The sequence below is a fragment of the Oxyura jamaicensis genome, chromosome 12, assembly GCF_011077185.1.
Source record: "Oxyura jamaicensis isolate SHBP4307 breed ruddy duck chromosome 12, BPBGC_Ojam_1.0, whole genome shotgun sequence".
Taxonomy (NCBI): domain Eukaryota; kingdom Metazoa; phylum Chordata; class Aves; order Anseriformes; family Anatidae; genus Oxyura; species Oxyura jamaicensis.
The window spans coordinates 15,736,434-15,759,374 of NC_048904.1; the positions used below are offsets into that span (position 1 = coordinate 15,736,434).

General features: G+C 45.4%; 1 protein-coding gene across 3 annotated transcripts in view; it reads right to left on the bottom strand.

Moving 5' to 3' along the window:
* Positions 1 to 22,941, bottom strand: part of LRIG1 (leucine rich repeats and immunoglobulin like domains 1) — an 86,614-nt gene that overhangs the window by 34,398 nt on the left and 29,275 nt on the right. For all 3 annotated transcript variants that reach the window (XM_035337461.1, XM_035337460.1, XM_035337458.1), the window contains exons 2-3: positions 19,194 to 19,265; positions 14,477 to 14,551 (exon numbers count right to left, since the gene is read on the bottom strand). In XM_035337461.1, coding sequence (XP_035193352.1) covers positions 14,477 to 14,551; positions 19,194 to 19,265 — 147 coding nt within the window. The remainder of the gene's footprint in view (positions 1 to 14,476; positions 14,552 to 19,193; positions 19,266 to 22,941) is intronic.

The following is a 22,941-nucleotide window of genomic DNA, read 5'->3' on the forward strand; positions in this document are numbered from 1 at the left end:
GCTTGTGAACGAGGGAGGATGTAGCTAAAAGGGTTTCATTTCCCAGATCCGTACCCTCATTCCTGGAGACACCCACTTCGAGCTAAAGCAGATGAACCGTAGCAACCTAGCAGCATACACCGAGGTAACAGCCAGCCTTTTGCTGAACCGAGCCTATGCAGACAACGTCAGGAAGCAAACGCGTGCTCTGCACTTCTCCAGGCTGCTCAGAGACAGAAAAACAAGCAAAATGTTCCAGCGAAGCAAAGCGTGTTTGGGTTTGCTCTAAGTCAGGAGGGAGCCGAAGGGGGTGGCAGGAAAACAACAGGTGGCGCAAAGTCAAAAGCTTGCAGCATTTCCAGGAATCTCAGCTTGTATTTTAGAGGTAAAGTTACACTTTAATCCTGGTGGGTTTCCTAGTTCGAAGCGTCTTTGTGAATATTTATTTGATAAACAGGCTGTGAAACATTTTCCAGTAGACCTAATAGGAGAAGAATTCACCTTCCTCTTTGCAGCAAGCCTATCCTTTGGAGTACACTAATCAGTTTAATTTAGACCATGGCTTCAAACCTCTTCTGTGAAATCGATGCAGAGAGCAGTGCAAACACGCTCCCTTGTTGTTAGAGCCACATTTACTTCCCCTCAGCAGCTGCCCATTAGAAAGCTGACAGCGGAAAATCAAAGCAAGCAGACCCTCAGATGGGAACGCACAAGGGGCTTTGCTCAGAGTGATTTAAATACAATCAGCACAAAACCCTCCTAGTTTAGACAAAGCTTGAATTAAGTCTGCCTTGGCTGCTGGGAGCCTGCAGCACAACTTGCGTGGTGTGAAGTGAGGCTAGAGGCAGGGAGCAGTCACATGCCTGGCCTTCATGTCGTGTCAGCTTACAGAGCTGGCTGGGCCCGCCGAAAAAAAAAAAAAAGAAAGCCTTAATACAGCAAACCTATTAAACCCACACCTGTTATAGGCATCAAAAATCAAATCAAGCTTCAAAAGAGGCTCCACACCTCGGGTAAGGCTCTATTAATAACGTGAGCACATTCTCAAAAGGAGCATATAAGAGAGATCACAAGGCTACGGCCAGAGATGGAGAAGCCCGGAGTTCAGTTAATATTTCCACACTGGGAAAGTAGTGAAAAAAAACAGTGCTGGAGCCAGAAAGAGTTATGGGGTTTGCTACCGAAGGACATGCAAGGCTCAGTGTCACAGACAGGCCACGCAGAGAGGGCACGGCCAGAAGCGAGATCAAAGACACCGTAACACAAGCTGGCTCACATGCACCGTGACTAAGTGATGCCTGGAATTACCTGCCCTCCTCCTCCTACATCTTCTCAATTCAGAGAAGACAGAGATTTAATATCAATCTTCCTAGAACACTAAAGAAGATTTAAGATAGGGGTTCCTAAACTCCCACCTTAGATCTGCCATCTGATTTCACCCCGCCATTCACTACACGGAGACAGTTTCACAGTGGAAGATGCCTGAGCTAGTGCCATGATGAGGATGAAGAGGAACACACAACCTGCAAAACGCGGCTGTGTTTACAGTGACATTAGTGACATTACAGTGATAGAGCCATTTCTGTTTGTTCTTGTCACATCACTGTGCTCCGTAACTTAAAATCTGTCCCAAGTGATTCCTCTTACGGAAATAGGGATAGGGAACGTTGTTGTGACTCGGTTTGTATATCTTGTCAGCATAAAACTTCTTGTGTGATCTTAACATTTTACTCCTAAAAATGCTGTGCCAAAGACTTTTAATCAAAAAAATTCCCCTGCTGTATCGGGGAAAAGATCTACCTTGCAAGGGAACGGCTATCTGTGCAACAGAGAACGGAGTGAATGAATACGCAGGTGACAAGCTGGAAAACAACAGCATGCTATCTATCTTCTGCGCGTGAGACCTTCCCCTGAAAGCCTGAGCTGCCCAAAGCTCAGCCGTAAGCCCTCGGGCTTCCCAGCTGCCCCGAGAAAGCTGCCTGCCACTCTGCACTGCCACCTCAGTCTCACCAGCATCATCGGTGAGGCTCAGGGCTTGGTACCCCAATAAGAACATACATTTTTAGCCAACCCAACGTATGCTGAGCTTGCTCAAGGGAACAGCCCCGCTTTCTTTCTCTCCAAATGAACGCTGCACGCGTTTCTCTTTGGGCAGGAAGCAAGGACGCATGGAAGCGGCCCCCACTTCTCTCAGATGCTCTGAATCACTCCTTCCCCGAGGAATCCTGGCGGAGCCCCAGGGCCGCCGCAGATACAGCTCTGTTTGTTCAGGTGCCGGCCGCATGCACAGCGAGAGCAGAGCGGCGGCAGGCCAAGCAGCCACCACGTTTTGGGGTCAGACACAAAGTGAGAGGGGGAAAACTGCACGGAGGTTACAGGCATCCTGACTTCCCCTTAAAGGTTTACGTGGTCTGTCTGAGACTACATCAGGATCTTCCCTCTCGCTAGTTCTCCAGAACAAGGCCGTTCTAAGGTGCAGCAAACACAATCTGTGACCATTTCAGGCTGTTTTCACTTAAAACCATCATACCTAAGTGTAAAGCAAGAACAGGCGGACAGAGGTATTCCAGCCACACTGAACAATGGCAGGAAGTCTAAAGGCATCTCTCCATCTGCTGATGTACTTACAGGGTGTTCCTTCACCAGGTTACGTTCTTGGCCCTGTGTCGCTGCTTTAGGATGGAGAAGCACAAAGCAAACTGCCCACAGCTAGATGCAGGCTGGGACAGACGTGGGGCTCTAAACCGTACCTATTCTCTCCAGGTATTTCTGCACTGACAATATTTATGTAAACTTTGTTTTGTCAGATAACTTTATGCTGTGCGTTAGATCCACTGAGGTGAGTGACACAATTTTATAAAAGCTTTCCCTCTCTCTGATCTGCATTTACTCTCACTAGACTTCTTTGACTTGCCACAATATGACTTTGGATATTTTTTTGCAATATAAACGTCCTAAGCCTTCAGCATTCGATCTGTTAGCAGAGTACAATGTGTGGGACAGGCAGGATTAGAAGTTAGTCATCTTTAAAAACAGGCTGCCTTATCGACTCAGCACGTTACACAACCTGTTATGACATCAAAGCAAATTAAGATTCCTGCAGACCAGACCATCCCTGTTACGGGCACAGCCGTCCCCCATCAGCAGCGGGGTGGTTCCAAATGTACCAGTCTTTCTGCTTGATGCTTCACGAAGATAGCACTCCGCACGGGCTTTTTAAGTGATGTATTCTCAAAGGGAACAGACCCACGAAAATGCTGCGTAAAGTATCTTTCATTGTTTGTCACAACCTCGCCGTAAGGAGCGTTCCTGAACTTTCATGAACTCAACACCACAGAGCACAACCTTGCCTCCCCGCGTGCAGCTCCACCTCAAAACATCTTGGCATTGACCTTCAGAGTCACCTTAATCCCTGTCAGGGATGGCGCGCCCTTCAGTGGTGGGGCGAGGGATCTTCGGCAGCCGCTGCTCAGCTTACGCTGCGGTTTGGCCGGATCCCTGGCACGAGGGAGGGCAAGCACCTCTGAGCCACCGGGCATAATCGATGCCAGTTTTGAAACAACTAGCTTGTGAACACACATAACTGTGCCAGCGTTTAACCCCCTTCTTCTCCAGCTCTCAGACCGATCTGCTGCTCTTGTCACCCTCCATCTCCTCACGTTCCCCAGCCTCTGTCTGGAACAAGCACTGAGGAAGGCTACAGAAGGGAGAAGAGGCTCTGCTGAGGGCTGAACTCTGCTGAGAAGGAACCAAATTGTCCTACGGGAGTAGAAGGAAGAGTCCTACAAGGTAAATGGAAGGCTTCATACCAGCATGCAGGAAACCACATGGCTCTGCACCACCTATGTGAATGAGGCTGTGGGCACTGCACAGGCTCTTTGAAGGGGCTCCATCAGTATTTGAAAGGGGTCACTGAGCTGCTGGAAGATGACAGGTCAGTGTTTCTATGCTATACACCTTACACATCTCATCATTGGCCTCAAAGAGGAGTCTTACCTGTGGCAAGGAGGAAGAGACAGAGAATCAGAATGAGCCAGATGTAAATTTAACTCACCCAGAGCAGGGGCTAGGACAGCTACTCTGTCCCATCCCCAGCACAGACAGCATCTTCTTTTTGTTGCCATTGCAAGCAAGTTTTTGCAAGCTTCCATCTAATCAACAAGGGTAGCGCTTTCATTTGAAAGCCAATAGGGCCCAGGATCACAAGGCATGTAGGCACTTTTATCCTTAAATCCTGATGCTGATTTTAGTTCCTCTTTGTGTAATAAATGATCAAAGCAATGAGGATCCACCACAGCCTAGCGAGTGCATATGTTTTGTGGGTGGCTTTGTTTTGCTTTTGTCTCTCCACAGGAGCGAGGAGGGGAAAATACACAAGTGGAAAAGCAATTTAAGTGCAAACCAAATGTAATGACTCTGCCCGTGATGCTGGGACATAAATCCAAACCGTAATTGCATGCAGACTGCTTGATAGCATGCGCTGTTTGTGCCTGAATGCCACCAGGATGTGACACAGGCTCTTCCCATTTCTGACAGGAGCACAACAAACAGGTGAATTTAACCACATGAGATTTTTGTGACCCTGATGCTGAGGCAGGTAAATAAAGGACAATATTCATGAGTACCTGCTCCACAAGACCATGAACCTCCCAAAAACTAATGGCACTTGCAGCAGACCCTTACAGGAGGCAGCGGTTAGAGGAACGCGCGCTTTTAACTGGCCAAGCAAACTCCTGTTAACACTTTATAGATGTAGATAGGCTGGCTGGTTAGTCTGTTCCAACATGACACACACTTGTGCTCTGTTGAAAGGGCTTATCTGTCTTGTCAGCAAGGTCGCCAGAGCACGGATAGCCTCTGGGCAGGCTTCACTGGGAGCTCTACTCAGCTGAGACTGTTCATCCTGCGAGAAGGAATAGCTCCTGTGTGGAAAAGCAACAGCCAAGTTCGGAAAGAAAACAGCTCTTTTAAAAAGTTTAGACACCTTGTTGTTAATAAAGCATGTCAAGTAGGAAGGATGGCCTCAGGAAACTGCGGGACAAGGTCTCGGAAGCAAAATTGATCTCTGAAGCAGAACTGATACTGTGCTAACCCAGGCTGGTGTAAAATAATAGTTGTACAGGCTTCCCTAGAGCAGATCTTGTAAAACCAACGGTCAAAATCAAAAGCATTCACCACCACTTAGCCAGTAACTTCTTCAAGCCTCTTTAATAGGACCAGTTACTTTTTCAGTTCCTCTTATGTTGAAAAGAAAGAAGTCTGTCCCAGGAACATAATCGGGGGAGCAGAAAGCTTCAGTAAGGAAAGGAGCTCTTTCTCCAGGGCACTGAAAAACTGCAGGAAGTCCAGAGCCTTTCCCTGGTTGTTTATACTAATCACGCCCCACTTCACCCCCAAGCAGCAATTGCTTCCATGCAGTGTGACCTGCAGTATCCACTGGATTGCAGAAGGTATTTTAAGTCTAAAAACAATGAGCCTGGGTTCTTTCTTTTGCCATTCTTTCTTTCTTGTGGGTTCTTTCTTTTGCCATTTACTCTTCTTCCCTTCTCCCCAACATTTTCTCTTCAGATCCTTGACCACTAAAACACTTCCATTGCATGCTCCTGCACTCCTCTTCCGTTTTCCAGCTGCCTTTGCTATTTTCCCCGATGTGCAATTGAACATTAAATGGTTTGACAGGCAGAACGTGTACTCACCCAACCACTTACTCCCAATCAATATTCACGTGGAATTCCTGTTAACAAGCAAGAGTTATGCACACACTTGGAAGGGAGGAGGGCCTCTTAAGCGATCATTTCATCCAAAGGCATGACTGATCATTTTCCTGTCTACCTTAATAAGCAGCATTCAGATTTTCCACCCCGCCTACCACCAGCAAGGCGGTTTTCACAACAGTAAGATCATAACTTTTAACGTGATCCCTATTGTTCCCCTCTGCAATTATCTGGGGAATTTAATACGGGTTTAAAATAACAGAAAATCCAGCATATAGTCAGCTTTTATTCCGTTCAACATGAGCCTTCTAGAGATTCTTTGCTAACCTTTTCCAACCCAGACACAGCAGGATCCCACGTTAGTGAACACTGTTTACACTAGTGTTTCTTTACTCTGAATTACGCACCATTCCTCGCGGTGCCAGTGGAAGCGATGATGGAAGTGCTAAGCATCGTACCGAGCAGAAGGTAAATGGGAAAACTGATGTTTTACTCCCCGGGCTTTGAACCACGTTCACTTTTTAACACCTCTGCTGAAACAGTTTTAGCCTTGTTATACGCAGAGGAACTAAAAGACGCTGCCTGTTCTCAAGCCTTCCAGGGCGCTTGAAGGTAAACAAAATGGATTTTGAAAGCACTTACGGCACCATAACTTTAAGAAAAAAATCTGTCCTACCTCTGTTCCTGCCCTTACTTCTCACTGTGCATCTGTTTGCAGCCGCTGCTGGGAAGGCAATGGTGAGCGAGGCAGACCACGCTGTGAGGAAGCACCACTGAGCTAAGGACCAAGAAAACTACCTGACACTTACGGACTGACAACGAGGACTAACTGGGCAAGGTGAAGAAAAGTCTGGAAACAGTGGCACGCTGATATCTCTTGATTTTGTGCCATTTTGTCACAGAACTATATCAAGGTTTCAAGCTTTTGGAGAGAAGAGAAATGGATAGAGGATTATACATTCATAAATACTTTAATTTCCTTTTACTGTAGTTGCAACTTTGTTTTTACTCGCTCCTGAGCAAACTAAATTGCAGTTACTAGCATTTTTAGGCAGGAAAGTCCAATATGCTAAAAAAAACTTTTAACTCAGCAAGTTATTTATGTTTGAAATCTGCTCAGCCTGAGGAGACTAACAAAGGAGCTGCCTCTGCAGACAGGGGCTTTATTTGCCATATGCCATGAGCCAGTCAATCTACCACAGATATTAATAGTAGTAACTTCGGGCTATTCTAAGGTTCAAATATGAGGCTGTTTTTCATATTGACCTTAACAAAAGATCATGGTCACAAATGACCCTAACAACTAATCTAGGCTTGATCTGCAGGGGGACGAGTTGGGAGCCATTTGTACTTTGCGCGTGATGCACCTGCCCTGGGACAACACACCAGAAGATGCTTTTTGTTCACCAGTTACATCTGCCCCGGGGCAATACCCCCTCCTTGGCTAGGAGGAAGCAAAACCACCCAAACTTACTTGGTCTTAGGGTGTAATGAGTATGTGGAACATGTACACAAGATACCGTTCCCATATTCCAGCTCCTAACACCTTGAGCTCTGTCCCAAAAGACCACTTGGGTCATCCATCCCCTTCCTCCAGAACAAATCCTCACCTAGCATGGCCAGCTAAGCAGCACAGAGACTTCAGAGCAGATGCAAGCTCAGCCTGAAACAATTCCCTATCTGCAGGAGAAGCTGCCTCAGCTGCACACGAGAGTTATGCTCACGATTAAAGATGTAATAAAGTAGCCTCAAGGGGTAACTGGTATTCCAAGAACTGCCACCAACTTTCACTATCTTTTTCCTCTGGTTAATTTTTACATTGCTCTGTATCTGTGCAGATTGCTTTCTGATGATCTTTTATTGAGTCTGAGGACCGCCTGTTTCACTTCTGCTGCTTTTCTAGAAGAAATGATTACTCACTTCCCTGGAATAGCCTCAGATCCTTCGCTGTTTCCATGCACTCACATCATATCTGAAAGCTTGCAGAGGAGATGCAAATGATTAGAACAGTTCCAACAGCCCAAACAAGAAGTCAAAACAGTGTCTCTTCTGGTGCATGGGAGCACATGATTAATGAGAATTTCCTCCACTGGGAAAGGCTCTTGCAGTCTTTGGCCTCAAAATCCAGCGGACTTTACACACCAGAGCCTTGCCATGAACTCTGAGCAAAGCAAACACGAGAGGTAGCTTTAAGAGTATCTTATGCCTGGATGTTGCTTGCACACTGAACATCCTGACTGTCGGCATTCGTTCTATTCACCTTTCCACATCGATCTATTCGTATTTGAAAATAGAAGCTGGGTAGCACAGCCTATAGCACAGACCAAAACCTCGGGAAGAAGTCTCCCTCCAGCCACTGAAAAGAACTGCCTGAATAAACACTGGAGAATTGGTCCCTGCAGACATTACACCGACTGAAAACTGAAGCAAGCAGAGGCTGGGGGCTCCAGCAGCGTGAGCTATGTCTGCTCACACTGCTGGATCTAGATATGCACAAACCACTTCGCCTTACTTACCAGGGAAAGCTTTCTGTGTGCGAGACACCGTGCATCAGGGCAGGCAGCACGGTTTCCTGGGCTGCCTGAGCCCTGTCCTGCACACAGGCAGAGCCTGCTGACTGGACCCCGCACATGGCTGCGTCTGACTCATCTGGATTTTGTGCTTATGAGTACAAAACCACTTGCTGCGACCCAGATGGAATTAACAGAGTATTCTCCTTATTTCTAATTATTAGATCATCCTTTTCTTACTCCAGCAAAGATGACTTGCAGACTAAGTCTCTTGGGGGTCACGGCAGTTGTTTTGTTTGTACAGCAATTAGCACAGCAGGATCCCAGGCCACAGCCAGGGTAAGGCTGCATCTATATGGCTGCGTTTGCTCAGGCCTCAATTCCACTTAAGCCCAAAACTTTGAATTTTCAGCACCACCTACACTGACGCTTATATGCGAGTGAACTCACTTGTCACGTACAGACCAGCTCAGGCCTGAGTTGTACTTTATGAACAGTACTGATGCAGCACTTTCAAGCCCTTTTCTCTAAAGGCTACCCGGAGCAGTCAGGAGTCGAAGCAGCAGTTCTCCTGGTACTCAGCCAAGTCCTTGCTATCTAACTTGAAAAGCAAAATCACACTTGGCTCTGATCGGTGGGGTGCAGTGACTGAGCACCGTTTCAGCTAACAGAGCAGGACACACTGGTCTTGGATGAAAGCAAAACAGCAGCTCAGAGAGGCTAATGGACCACAGGGGTCTTCAGAAAGGCTCTGCAAACCCCAGACAACAGCAGAGAAGCAGCATAACAGCACTGACATAACAGTTGCTTGCCCAAACGTTCTCTAAGAAAACACAAGTCAGCTGCTCCAGAAGATCAACTGTAGGATCCCAATTCTGTTAGGGATCCCCAGGACTGGTCAACTCATCTGGTAGAAAGTGCAAACAAGATGCAATGAAATTTAAAGCTGAAGTCAAACAAAAAAAGGTCATGTTGAAAGTGTGATGAATTCAACCAAGTACAGTTAAATCCCCAACACTTCAGACAAAAAAAAAAAAAAAAAACTCTTAGAAACTGTGCAGTTCAAGTGGAAACATTGCTCCTGATACAGGAATTACTGGCTGCTGTCTTTGGCCAGTATCACCCCGGACATCCAGAAGGAACACAACGCAGCGCCCTCCTTCACCATCATGTTGCTCCAGTGGGCATCCGAACGCACTGCCAGCCTTTTCCAACAGACCTCGCACATTCCCTGCCACTCCCAGATCCCAATTCTCCATGTATTCAGTTCTCAGTTTTACACGATCTATTTTGCCTGTGGCACAGTAGATCATTTACCCTTCTCCTATTAGCCCTCTCTGTTTAATTACAATTTAATGTGAATTGATCTTTACATTAATGAGCCTGTAAGGAAGATTGATTTTCTTCAAGAGACTTTTATGCTCAGTTTGGCAGCAGAGTGGTCCTATTGATCTCGCTTTCCCCAGTAAATACGCACAGAGTGTTGCTGCATCCTCTGTGAATCAGCTAATCCTATTTCACACTCTTTTGCTCCAAAAAAAAAATCCTTGCTCTGACTTCCTTGTTATCTGTGCTTATTCACAGCAAGATCATGGGGCCAATGCACCTCAGACAGCTTTGGCTGTTGCTTACATGCAGCGACTGCCGTGGGTCACTATCCCTTTTGTTCCTAAATGGCTGGGGGCTTAAAAGACTTGCAGTGAAAGAAACGAAAGTTATTTTTAAGTGTTTAATCTGTTAACTTCCTTAATTCCTCGTCAGCCAAGGAGGTGGCACAGAGCACTCTGTTTACCACGCTTGCTTAGAGGTCTGCTTAGCAGGCTCTGCAACAAGCTCTCCAGCTGCACAGCAGCCCATGCCGGCGTGTCTGTGGCGGTGGATGCAGGCTGAATCAGGCTGGCCACCTCGGAGGCAGGGCAGAGGATGAGGATCTACCCCCATTGCCCCTTGCAGCCACCCCAAAAGCCCTCCAAGCCCTGATCACAACTCAGCTCCTCCTCTCGTCCTCCACACTAGCAAGGTTAGTGACTCTCCACTCAAGCTGTCTGGGAAGTTGAATATAATTAGATTCAGATCTGCTTTAAAGAAATGATTTCATCCATCCTCCTCTCCCCCACCAGATCAGGTCACAGCTCGAAAAAAGTCTTCTCAAGAGCCTACAGAGTTAACACACTTGAGTTGCAGCAGAACATTTGGAGGGAAATCCTCAGCCAAGTGCATGTCAGTGAAAACATCCTGCCATCAACTCCCAAACGTCCACGTCTAGGAACTGTAGCTAAATTACAAATGCTGTGGGAATTTCAGGCAAGATTCTCCTCTCAGCTACTCCGATGTAATTTCGGAATGAATCCAGATTCACAGTCTCTCCTCCTCCCAGCTGAATTTCCTGGCTTTTGTTTGCACTAACAGATGTTTGCATTTAATGTCTGTCTTTATTTGGTAACCAGTACATAGATTATTTTTCCCTTCTGTTCTATTAAAAGCCTTATCAAGTCCCTTATGCTTGCTCTCGTTGAGATGAACGACTTTGGCAGTACTTTCAACATGCGAGGCAAACTGACTCTTCAAGGAATAATTAAGCAGAATTAAACTTCATGGCAGTATATTAAGGCATAGCATGTTTGATACATATGTTATCCTTGCATCCATCTGCAACCTGAAACATCCAAAGGTTTGCAACAAGTCTTGAGAATTCTCTCCCCTACAGATTCCCACATGCTTGCATACGCATAACTAGCCCACGGTCCACATCACGAGGTCAAGCAAATCTGGAGTGATGAAGACAGGTATAGGGACCCCCAAAACAGGGAATGAAAAGTGACCAAGCTCATTGAAAAAAAAAAACTTATAGGAAATCTGAGTTTGGCAGCATGGCAGATTTTCTCCCAGCATCAAGAGGACTGCAAGTCTCTTCCCCAGCTTAGGAAGAGCTGGAAAAGAAGTAACTCATTCACAAGGACCGTTTTGAGTGACAAATATACAACCGTTGCTTTTATAATACATTCACAGCCCTTTGGAAATACTTAACCACATGCAATATACAAAACCTACTTCAGAGGTTTGTGAGGTAAACACACTTCACACATTTATAAACACTGAAAAAAAGGGAAATGTATTTATTTTTCTTTAGCAGTAAGAATACACTGTAACACTATATACTCAAACATAAACCAATTGCTCAGTACACAGTCCTCATTATGAGTCTTCACCCTGGGTTTGGTTTGGCAACCTCCCCAATTATTACTTCATGGATCTGAAGGCCAGAAAGAACCAGTATGATCATATAATCCGATTCCTTACATCACACAAGGCCAAAGAACTTCACCCAACAATTTGCGTACCGAGCCCATTAACCTGGAGTTGAACCAAAGGACCATCTTTTAGGAAGCCATCCAATTGATTTAAAGACTCCCAGAGATGGAGAAAGCCTCACTTCCTCAGCAAATCATTCCGATGCGAGTTAGTCAGCAACATCAATTAAAGCAGGTATTTTAAAACATCTTTCAGATTTTTACCTCTGATAAAAAATAAAAGGAAATGAAGGGGTAAAAAAGTGTGGCATTCTCTGAAACAAGCTAAACAAAGAGATCCTTCTTGCTAAGGTATGACAGAAGCATTACAAATCCCACTATCAGAGTTATTTATATGCAGCAGCTGAGGAAAGCAATACAGATTTCTGGAAAGTGATACTAAGCAGGTCTGTTTAGAGTACCGTCCTTTTATCATTTGGCTTTGTACCTTCCCCTTCCTTCTGTACCACTCTGAAATTTCAGAGGAGACGTAAATCTACTGCCTTCTACCAGTCAGTATTACTCCTTTCCAACCGCTTATTTCATTTCAGGAGTAAAAAGGCAAAGCTCTAACAATTTGGTCCTTTGCCAAAGGCTAAATTAATAGCAAAAATAACAACAGGGGCTTGTGAAAATTAGATCATTTATAGACTTCGTGAGAAAGAAAAGCTGATTTGAAGGGCCTAAAAACTATATCCTGGATGGCAAATTGTATGCAAGCTTTCCATCCATAAATCAGATTTCTGAAGTTTTGGAATCCCAGTGCATGAGCTGAGCCATTACACACTGGGTTATGCAGCAATTCGGTGAGCTCAGCCCAAGTTGCAAGCAGATGGCCTCATGTCAGGGGACAGTGCCTCAACAAGAGACCCTGCTTGGAGGGAGTTACTGCACGGCGCTGCAGCCAGCAGCCCCCAGATCAAGAATCCAGACTTCACATGTGGTCACAGGAGCACGGAGAGGCTGCGGCAGGAGGCAGAAATCAAACAAGTTGGTTTCACACCAACTGCATGTGACACATCTGACAGGTCTGATAACTGCTGAGACACAAGCCACCCCTCCACCCAGGAGGTGGAGTGGTTACGTACCAATTAAACTGAAAGACACTCACTAGATTCAGCGCTGATGATAGCATAAGAATACTTTGGCTCTTTGTAAGCTCTGTAGGAACACACTATACCCAAGAACCAGATCAAAGGCATCATATCTCAAATGAAAGCTAAACTTCCTTCATGCCAGGAGAGAGATATGGATGCCAGCTTTAAGCTCAGATCCTTAAACTGAATTAAGGGAATGCAGTTCTTCTGCTTTGCATATTTTAACACTGCCTAATGGAAAAGTAGGAATGGAGCCAGTTCATTTCAGTCAATTCTGTCCTTGATTTAAGTAATAGGAATGTACTTTTAGCCAACTGATCAAGGTTATCTTGGAGTAATTCAGAGCCTTTCAAGCTATGAGGAGACACCGGCATTTTCCATTATGAGGAGGTGCCCAACCATTGCAGCTACAAAGGGGCAGGATACCTGCCTGCAGCTGTACGCTCCAAGGCCATGCATAATTGATGACATCGCTTGAACTGCTCAGGCTCTTTGCTGGATGCCATATTAGCTATAAGCACTGCCCCTTACCAGGAACTTGGGAGGTATCACGCATACCTCAGCAAAATTCCTTCTTGGTGTGCATTACAAGCAGACACATGCATAAATAATTTTAGAAATCCACACTCTTAAGGTACTAAGAAGTCTGATATTACGTCTTTATTCCCTTCGGCAGTGTCCCCAACCTGAGATCCTTGGTGGCAGATGTACAAGGGTTCTCAGGTGTCTAACACCTCTGCAGGCACCTAAACTACTGAAGCTGGCAACTTCAAAGTTTCTGTAGACCTAGCTTTGCAATCACCAATCACTCTCTCTCTCAAAGAAAAAAGTTGAAAGAGACCATAAAAATGGGTCTGGAATGAGTTCCCTGAAAGATTAAGACATGAATAGTCTCTGGCTTTAAGAGAAAAGAAATAACCAGAACAGTGCCAGGAGAAAAAAAAAAGAAAAATCAATAAAGAAAAGGTAAAATTATATACTCCTTTAACAGTACAAGTATGAGACATCGTTGAAATCCAAATTCAGACAATGAATAACAAAATATTTTTACTCAGTACGTGACTAACCTGTGGAATTCAGTGACAAAAGTTACCACTGACCATAAGTTTTCAATGGTTAGGCAAGGGATGAAGTGTTAGTGAGACAAATGAGTACAATCACAAAAATAACAAAGCCATAAAAGAGTTTCTGCCTTCCTCCATCAGCAGGAATGCAACAGTGACAATGGTAGGCTTCAGTGTGCATTTCTGGTAGGAGCATCTTATTCTGTAACTATTTTCATGGCTGCCCACCCTGACATTTCTGCAGGCTGTATGGAAGCACTGCCCACCGTATTTATCTGTGACAGGACACCATCCAATGGACCCTTCACATTAATCACAGCTATAATCATTTTTCATTGGGGTTCTGCTGACATGCAGGCCAAAAGGTGATATTTCAAACCAGTTAACATTTGCTAAATCCTGGGCAGCTCCACTCTAGCCAGATGCTGGAACCCAGACTGGCACAGAAGTGACTTTTAAGACTGGAGACATTCATACAGACTTGGCTGTGCTGACAGACGGACTTTATGGTTGCCTGCTTTGAATCACTCCATAAAATTAAGTATCAGAGAAATGATCTGCACTAGAGTTTGCAGATTTCTAATCAGCCTGCAAGCATTATCTTGTGCCCTGCGCGTACAAGCGGTATTAGAACAGCATGTTTATCACACACAATCTCACAAATCTCAACTCCAGATGTTTCTTAATTAAGGTATCAAGCCCGATAGCGAAATCTGAAGAGCTAGCAGAAGCGGGTGTGACACATGAAACTCTGAGTAGCAGTTATATCCACCCCACAAACAACAGCAGAAAGACAAAAGTAATGAGGCCGCAGCAACTCACAGGTGGAGGGCACGGACACTGGAAGATGCAGGCCCCAGGGAGGGAATGGTGGTCAGCTCGTTGTTGTTCAGTTGCCTGCAACAAGAAGAAATTAATCATTTAAGCGAGAAGCCTACAAGGAGGTGTGCATGAGCTGGGCATCTGTCTTCACTGACCCACCGGGAACACCAGCTTTTTGGCAGAGGTCTCCATCTCAAGGGGTTTATCTGCATCTGAGTTTCACATCTTCATTCCAACTGTTTAATAACTAAATGAGAGCTTCCATAACCGTTCCCACAACACCTTCCTTATCCAAGCAAGACTTTGCATCACCTCCAACCACCAACTCCATGCCCAGCCAGGCTGCGGGGGTGACATGGCGGCCCTCAGGATGCACCACCTCCTCCCTGTGCTAGGCCTGGCTCTGGAGGCTAGCCCCCCCACAGGGGCTGCACCACAGAGCTGGCCACAAACATGCAAAAACTGGCACTGGGCACCAAAATGCCACCAAAACCAGGTGACCTGCTCCAGCCAGCCCCCAGCAGCCCCACAGGACTAATAGCAATAGCAGACTGGCCCTGCTCCTGGAAACGCGGTTACAAAAATGTCCCCCTCAATGGCCTAATGTTTGAAGTGTTTTTCTGACTGAAAACAGATCCTCGCCATGTGACCAGCTCTTCCTTGGTTTAAAGAGCCCTTGTTTGTACGGTGAATTAGTCAATTAATTACTGTAACAGTCGCTTGTCTGGCTGCTTGAAAATTACCTAACTTCTTAGCCATCCTGCTGCCCCCCCACCTCCTGTCTCCACATGCTGAAGCCATTAAACCCAAAGCCCCTGCCAGGCCGAGCTGGGCAGGGTGGCAGCTCCCTGGGCCCCCAGCTGCGCTGATCAGCAGGGCTTTGCCATGTCTCTGCCCTCTGCTCCTCTTAAAACTATTCCCTTCCCCTCCACAGGGGAGGCTCAAAAGCACCCCGATACTCGCAGGCCATGCTCCCCAGCCACCCCTTCCCAGGAAATCCTGAAAAATCACATCCAGATGCATCCAACCACAAAGCAAGAGTGGAGGAATGTGGTGCAGCTGAGGGGTGCTAAGCCCTGGGCATGAGGTGGGGAAATCCTAAATTCTGGTCTTGTTTGGGGATTTTTTATTTTTTATTTTTGGTACTTAAAAAATATCTTTGGCAGGTGGAAGAGGGCAGTGATGCATCTATGGCAGAACTTCCTCCTGACTCCTCCAAGAGCAGGCGCTGTATTTGATTTCATGAGGAGTTCCAAGTACTGCTGGGATAAAAGGTTTTCTCGGCCTCAGCTCTGCCTCTGACATTATACCCCCACCTTAAAATGTAAGTGAAAAGAGCTGGAGGCATTGCAATACAGCAAGGAGCTCTACTTTGCAACTAAAAGCTTATTGTTACTGATATCACAGAAAGGTCTAGAGCTTTCAACAAGGAAAGAGCATTGAAATGCATATATTAGTGCCACATTCACATTAACATCCAGCCCAGCATCTTTTTGAAAGCCACACAAGGGGAAGAAGAATTGGGCCCACCCTCCCGCAGCCTGGGCCAGCTCTGGTTATGCAGCTCTAACACCAACCAGCATCTAACAAGTGTCCAAACCCTCCTCTGACGTAAGTGTGATCTTCAACTATCAGTGTCCTATCAGGTCTTTCTCACTTGAACAATGAAGTCAGAAAGCAGCTCTCCCACCTCATTTTCTCTTGGCTTACAGACACCAGTTGCTGATGCAGAGGAGACAGCCAAGCTCTTTATTTCTCTGGGATTTCCCTTTCCTCTCCCCCCTTCCCCCATGTAAGAGCAACAAAATAGTAAAAATAAAGAACAGAACGACCAGGCTCAACAAAATTAAACATTCTCCTTTCTCCTTTGAGGACACAAACCTGCTGCCCGTGGATGGCAAGGGAAGGCAGGAGGGGGCCACCTGTATAAAATATTTAGCCTGGTTGCCAGACTGGTGTCAGGCTGAAATGGAGCCTGCTCAAAAATAGCACAGCTCTCCAGAGCTTTCAATGAAAGGCACTTTAGAAAATAAAAGGTGAGTTGTTTGTAGAGGAATTTTAGCACAGTTACTACCTCTTTGTTAAAAAATGAGCTTGGAAAACCTGAGAGCTGTGTAACCATCACTCTCATGAATCCCATATGACCTCCTGAGGAAACCCCACAAAGGACAAGAGGGTTGCCCCACAGCAGCATCCCCCTCCTACCCTTGCAGCCAAGGCACGAGATCAGGGGTGTCTTTAAAAGGGAACCGTGGAAGGGACATGGGAGAAAGTACAGGTGTCCTTAATGAGGCAGGTAACATCATGCCCCTTCTACCTGAGCTTCCCTCAGCACACAGCTGAGCTTCCCTCAGCACACAGCTACGTATTCCTGACTATATGGGTTCTAGGGGTTCGTATCACTTTGAGCTACTGAATTGCCTCCTGTGCAAAGAGTTCTAAGGAAAAAAAAGCTTCTAAAAACAATCAAAAAAGCCAGTTGCCTATGTACTGTTATTGCTTTTACAATTTTAGCAAAGCAAAACAGAGCACCCAAGACAAGCTCTGAGGTTTAGATCTTCAGTTTTCCCTGAATTTTATGAAAATGTCTGCAAACAAACGGTTTCCAAACTATATGGCACTAATAATTCACACTCATACAGAGCTTTGAGCCCCATCTGTAATACTTAGGAATCACAGGCTCCATGTTTGAAGCATCATGGGAGGTTTCAGGTCTTATCAATGCATCTATTATTTGGGGCAATCTCATTCCCTGAGGGTGATTTGGTTTGCCCAGCACAGCGCGCACAGCAAAACACTGACTTGCTCTCAAGACATGCCACAGCATGATGCTTATTTCATGAATGTTTGTAAAGTGCTTAAAAACTCAGAAAGAGATGCTCTGGCAGTACTGATGTGGTTCTCTTTGTGAAACGCAGTTTATTTCAGTGGTCTGTGGTTTAGCTGTTATTCAAAAGCAACCAAGATTGGTAGATAGGGCTTTTAATAGAGCTTCTCCCTCACACTTTCCAGAGCCTGCCTTCCAGGCTTTGCTCCAGACCTCTGCCTCCCCTTCTGTCTCCCATTTGACTGCTCCTTTTCCATCCTATTCACTTATCTGCTGCCTCCCTTTTCCCTAACCCTGCCTCTCTAACAGCAAGCTCCTGTTATGTGCACCATCACCCTTCAGGCTGCATTGCCTACCTCCCCCAAACCCTGACGTTTTTCATGTTCAGTGCAGAGCCCACCCTGCCCTCAATGCATGCAGCACTTTGTGCACAGGAGCTCCCTACCAGAAGCCATACAAATCTCCCAGCTTCGTGTTCCCAGTCTCTCACCTGCAGGCACTTCCACAAATAAAAGCTATTGCTAAGCCACAATCATGTTAGGATAACTCTGAAGTCTCATGGGATCAGGGCTGTGATTCTATTCTCTAAGCACAGAGCAATTTAAGGCTTTCCGCAGTTTAAAGAAGACAGGTCTCATAGGCAACAGTTTGCTCACCTACATCACTTTCTTTTCCCTCCCCCCTGCTCTCTGAGGGAATCACAACGAGCTGACCTCCGAGCACTGCGCTTACTCCCCATGCATATTCCTTGTTTTGTCACGATCCCCAGCAAGTCCCTGCTGTTTGTTTAAGCAGGGGAGCGATGCGCCATCAGGCAGGTGGAGATACATTTCATTAATCCCCACAGTCCAATCCTGCAGGCATTAGTCAGGCAAAGCTCCCACTGCTGCAGACTGCTTTGCCTATTTAAGGATCACAGGATCTGGCCCCTCCGCAAGCCCCAGAGCCAACACTTAATGAAAACAGACAAAGGACAAGAGAAAATGAACGATATACACAGAGCACAGCATTGTTTCTGAAAGGAAATGTTTTTTCAGTTTCCCATGAGGCATCAGTAGCTCTTCAAACACAGCCCAAACCTCAAGTATGCCAGCAATTCAACATTCAAATGAGAGCTCATTACCTCAACCCACCGCTTACAATTTTAGTCACTTTCGTTTTTCAGAACCCAAAATCAGAGCTCCAGAAATTGCTGCAAATAGCCGACAAGCACAGCAGCCCTGCGAGCATAACTGCTGAGCATTTATGCAGGTCAGGAGGCAGGACACCCTGCCATTCATTCCCCATGCAAGATTTCCTTCCACCAGCCAGAGGACCTGTTCCAGCCAGCCTTCCCTGGCTTCTCTTCCCCCACCACAGCAGAAGACAGCTCGGCTGTTTTAGGCTGTCCTAGCAGACTTCAGACAGAATTTGTCCTGATTCCAAAAGGAATACAAATGTCTAAGAAAGGAGGAGACACAGTTAAGTGCTTTGTTATCCACTACACTACACCTTTGTTTCCTGGGAGATTTGGGTTAGGTTGGCATCAGGTATCACAATCCAGGCTGTTCTGCCTTGCTTCAGGGTTATCCTTTCAGCAAGGAGCTTTGTGTGTATGTACAGGTGTGTTAGCTGAACTGCTCCCTCAGAGCATTGCACAAGACAGAGGGAAGCAAACACCAATGATTTCCAATAACAGCTACGCTGTTTTAATTGGTTGTTGTGTTTGTTAATTGATTAGTTTTAAAAAAGCAGCACAGGTACAATATGAAAAAACTCCACACCAAGCCAGATGTGCTCAGTCAAGTTGGCTAAAGGAAGATACTATCTTGGGAAACTATATACAGTTTCCTGCAGTCCCACAAGCTGCCCTTGCAAAATAAAACTAAAACCTTACACTTAAATACTTACACTTCCTGCAGGTTCAACAGCTCTGCAAAGGCAGAAGGATCAATCTCCGTCAACTTGTTGTAGCTCAGGTTTCTGTTAAAGTAAGAGAGAACAGGATGAGCATCATGCAGTTACTGTACTCAGCAAAACACACTCATCATAATTATTCTGGATAGCACTGGGATGTGGTAGTTTTTTTTTTTTTTTTTTTTTTTTAAGAGTACTTAAACACAGTAGGGCAGCACTTTTCTGCTGAGTATGAGTTACTTTAGTTCTGTGATCAAAATGTTATTTAGCATCTTTTGCATTAGCGTGGTGTTAATTTGTCTTTATATTACGCAATTACATTATCATCCTTCTATTGGTTATTCACAACCACACAACTCACTACAGATGAATAGGATATTTCCTGACAAATTGAAGTTTGAACTGAAACAATCAAAAAAAGATTATCCTAAATATTTTATAGCAATACTTACACAGGGTGTTTTTATGTACCACTGTGTGTCAGATACAAACCAAACACACATATAGGCAGGTACGCTTCCTATGTGTCAACATAAATATATTTTACATTTTCTAACAAGCTGTCATTAGTATGCCACTAAATGTCATCATCATTATCATCAGTGATAACAGCTTTCAGCTGGTCACAGTACTACAGCTTTTGTTCCTCAACAACTCCAACCATTGCTAACTACAGACAGCCCACATCTAAATCATATTATAGCACCTTGCTGAGGCACAGGTTGTATTATCTGGAAACAACCTGCTGGGAGAGCTACTATTTAACATGTTTCTGGAAGGAATGCACTGCAAGGATGGCTGGGGAGAGCAAACCAACAAAATAATGTTAAAAATGGCGAGAAAGCAATGCCAAAAGCAAGACCTTTGTTGCTGTGCTCTGCTGCAACAGCCAAGTCCCCTCCAAGAGGCACCCTGTCAGCACACCACACACAGGTCAAACCTGCACTTGGGGACTTACCAGAGAGCACAGATCAATTAAGACCAAGTGATTAATGATGTGGAAATTAACAAGTGTCCTAATTAACGTGATGTATGCAGTGTTGGCATGTTACTCTGAGTGTGTAATCTAAAGAGGGAGGAGGCAAACTGATGGGTGGTAGCAAGGAAAGCAACCACAAGGAGTTGCGAGGAAATTGTGAGGGGGACCTGCTTTAATTTCATCCTGCTCCACACCCTGCTCTAGGATATTATCCTGGGTAAAACTCAACCCTCCTGTCTCCTCTGCAGGGAGGTTACACCCTCTTACTGCACCTCTGAACACGACCCAAAAGATTCATGGCCTGATTTTAGATAAGCCCTCAAACATTCAGCTGCTTATTCAAACCACCAAGCCAGTCTGACTGGAAAACTGGCCAACCTTCCCCAGTTTGTATATTTTCTCTGTTTTAAAGCTGTGCCTGCAGTACCCGAAGCAGGCCTGGAGCCTGAACAGGCCCCAGGTCAGCAGGGCACCCCCACACCATGTGGGCCTGAGGTAAGGGACAAGAAGGCTGCTGCCGTGGCGCAGGGACCTCCTGCCTGACGTGCTCCATTGCACCCCAAGGAAGAAAATTCAGGCCTACAGCAATGCAAAGAGGAATTCAGGCCCACAGCGACACTTGCAAGCTCCAGGACTTGAAAGATCACCAACTTTATGTGCTTAGCAGGAAGTGATAAACACCTCTTTTGAGCTAAAAAGCAATTATTGATCACCTGCCCTTCTACAACACGTTTTATGGGAAGTCCTCGAAGCATTCCCCTTCACACGGTAGTTCTCTGCATGCACTGTTCCCCATCACTTCAGAAATGCCCAAGACTGCTCCTTGTATCTTTCCCCAAATGTACCATTTTTTTGGCCAGTATCTGCTGTGAAAGAAAGCTCTAGAAATCAACAGTGCCGGATTACTTTAGCAGAATCTAGACCTAAAGCAACATAGGAGTGTAAAACCTAACCAAGCATCTAGTTTTAAAATATGCTGTCCTATGAGCCCCTACCATCTTTTAAAACACTCAAGAGACCTTTAAATCAATACCAGCCTACAGCAGATATCCATTTCACTATGAACTCAAAGGCATTTGTCTAAATAAAAGTCAAACTGCAGTTTAAACTCGGAGCGCGTTGGAAAGCCAAGTCCATATTCATAGCACAATTACGAATTAAAGTGCAATTTGCCCACAGATTACATTACTACTACTTTTTTCAAACCACACAGCAAAATCAGGTTGGAGCTTGTCCTGTCTGATATACAGGCGAAAAAAAAAAAAAAAGAAAATATAACAGGTAATGTCCTACAGGCTCAACGCAGTAGGAATGAAGCAGACACAGAAATATTAGTGACATACTGTAAGGGGGAAATGCAGCCGTGGTGCTGGCATGGTCATGATTATGCCTGAATCCATCTGTTTTAATGTACTTCTATGCCTTCTATTGCTGCAAATCTTTACATTTTTTAAGGTAAAATATTTATCCTCAAAACACTTCCCCACAATAAGCTCAGAGGCTATTTCACAACTCAAGCTCTGAGGATCACAGGCACCAAGCTGATCAGCTGCGCACTTGTCAAACGGAACAGATCCCTGGCTTAGCCAATGCTCAAACATTGAGTGATGCTGACATGACCTTCCAAAGCTCAAAAGAGAAAAAACAAAAGTCTGAGCAGATTAAAGGATTTCATGGCCATGGTCTAACATCTTCCAAAGCAACTTTCTGATTATTGTTGTTGCTATTTGAGAAGTTTGAACATCAAAGCCATTGCACAAGCAGCTAGCTTTTCACAGAGCACAGCCGCATTTTGCCTACTCCAACAGACTCTCTCTCCAATGCTTGCTACAGAAATACAGGTGAAGTCTACCTTGTATGCCCAAGTCTTCAGTTTGCCCCACGCTACCCACTCCAACTTCCAGCTATCCTCGCCAAACATACAAAATGCTGTTCAAAATATCAGTGGGGAAAATGAAAAGTAGAAATACAGCATCAATGCAAAATAAACCAGAGACTTGAAAATAGAAACACCAAAATAAACAGTTTACTCCATTTCTGAGACTTGCTGTATTTTAACCTGCATTAAATACCCAGTAATTTGTCGCCTGCAGCATTAGCAAGCAAAGGACGTGTTTCCCAGAACCCAGATCCCCTCACTAGACAGTATTTGGCACGCCAGTCACAGCATGCAAATTGGAGAAAGAATTAACGTGCTCTGATAGATAGATCATTGGGACCAGGAGTCAGGAAACCTCAGTCTGCTCCTGGCTCTCTTAATCTCCTGCTGTGTGACCGGGTCACGTCACATCACCTCTCCAGAGCTTTTGTTTCCACAGCCACCCTTTGTCTGTCTTGTCTATTTAGACTGTAAATAAAATTGAGGTAGGTATTGTCTTGGTTCGCCCGATGCTGATGAAATGAGGTCTCAGTCTTGGTTGGGTTCCAGTAATGCAAATACAGAAGGGAACTCAAAACTTGAGGTCATGGGTGCACGCGGAGCTCTGCCACCGCAAAGCACAGGTCCCAAATGCATGGCAGCACACGGAGCCTAGCCGGGGCTGTAACATCCCCACCAGATCAGTTTCTCCACACCATGCAACCCAGCAGCATCGGCTGGATGGAGATGCTGAGCTTGGGACATGGCTGTCCCATCATTGGAAATGGTCACACTTCTGCTCTGCTATAGCACAAACTATGTTCCTTCTCGTGGAGCCCCCAGTCAGATGGGTACTCCACTACCTCAGCCATGCAGTAGTGCAACAGCTCTCACTGAGCAAATCT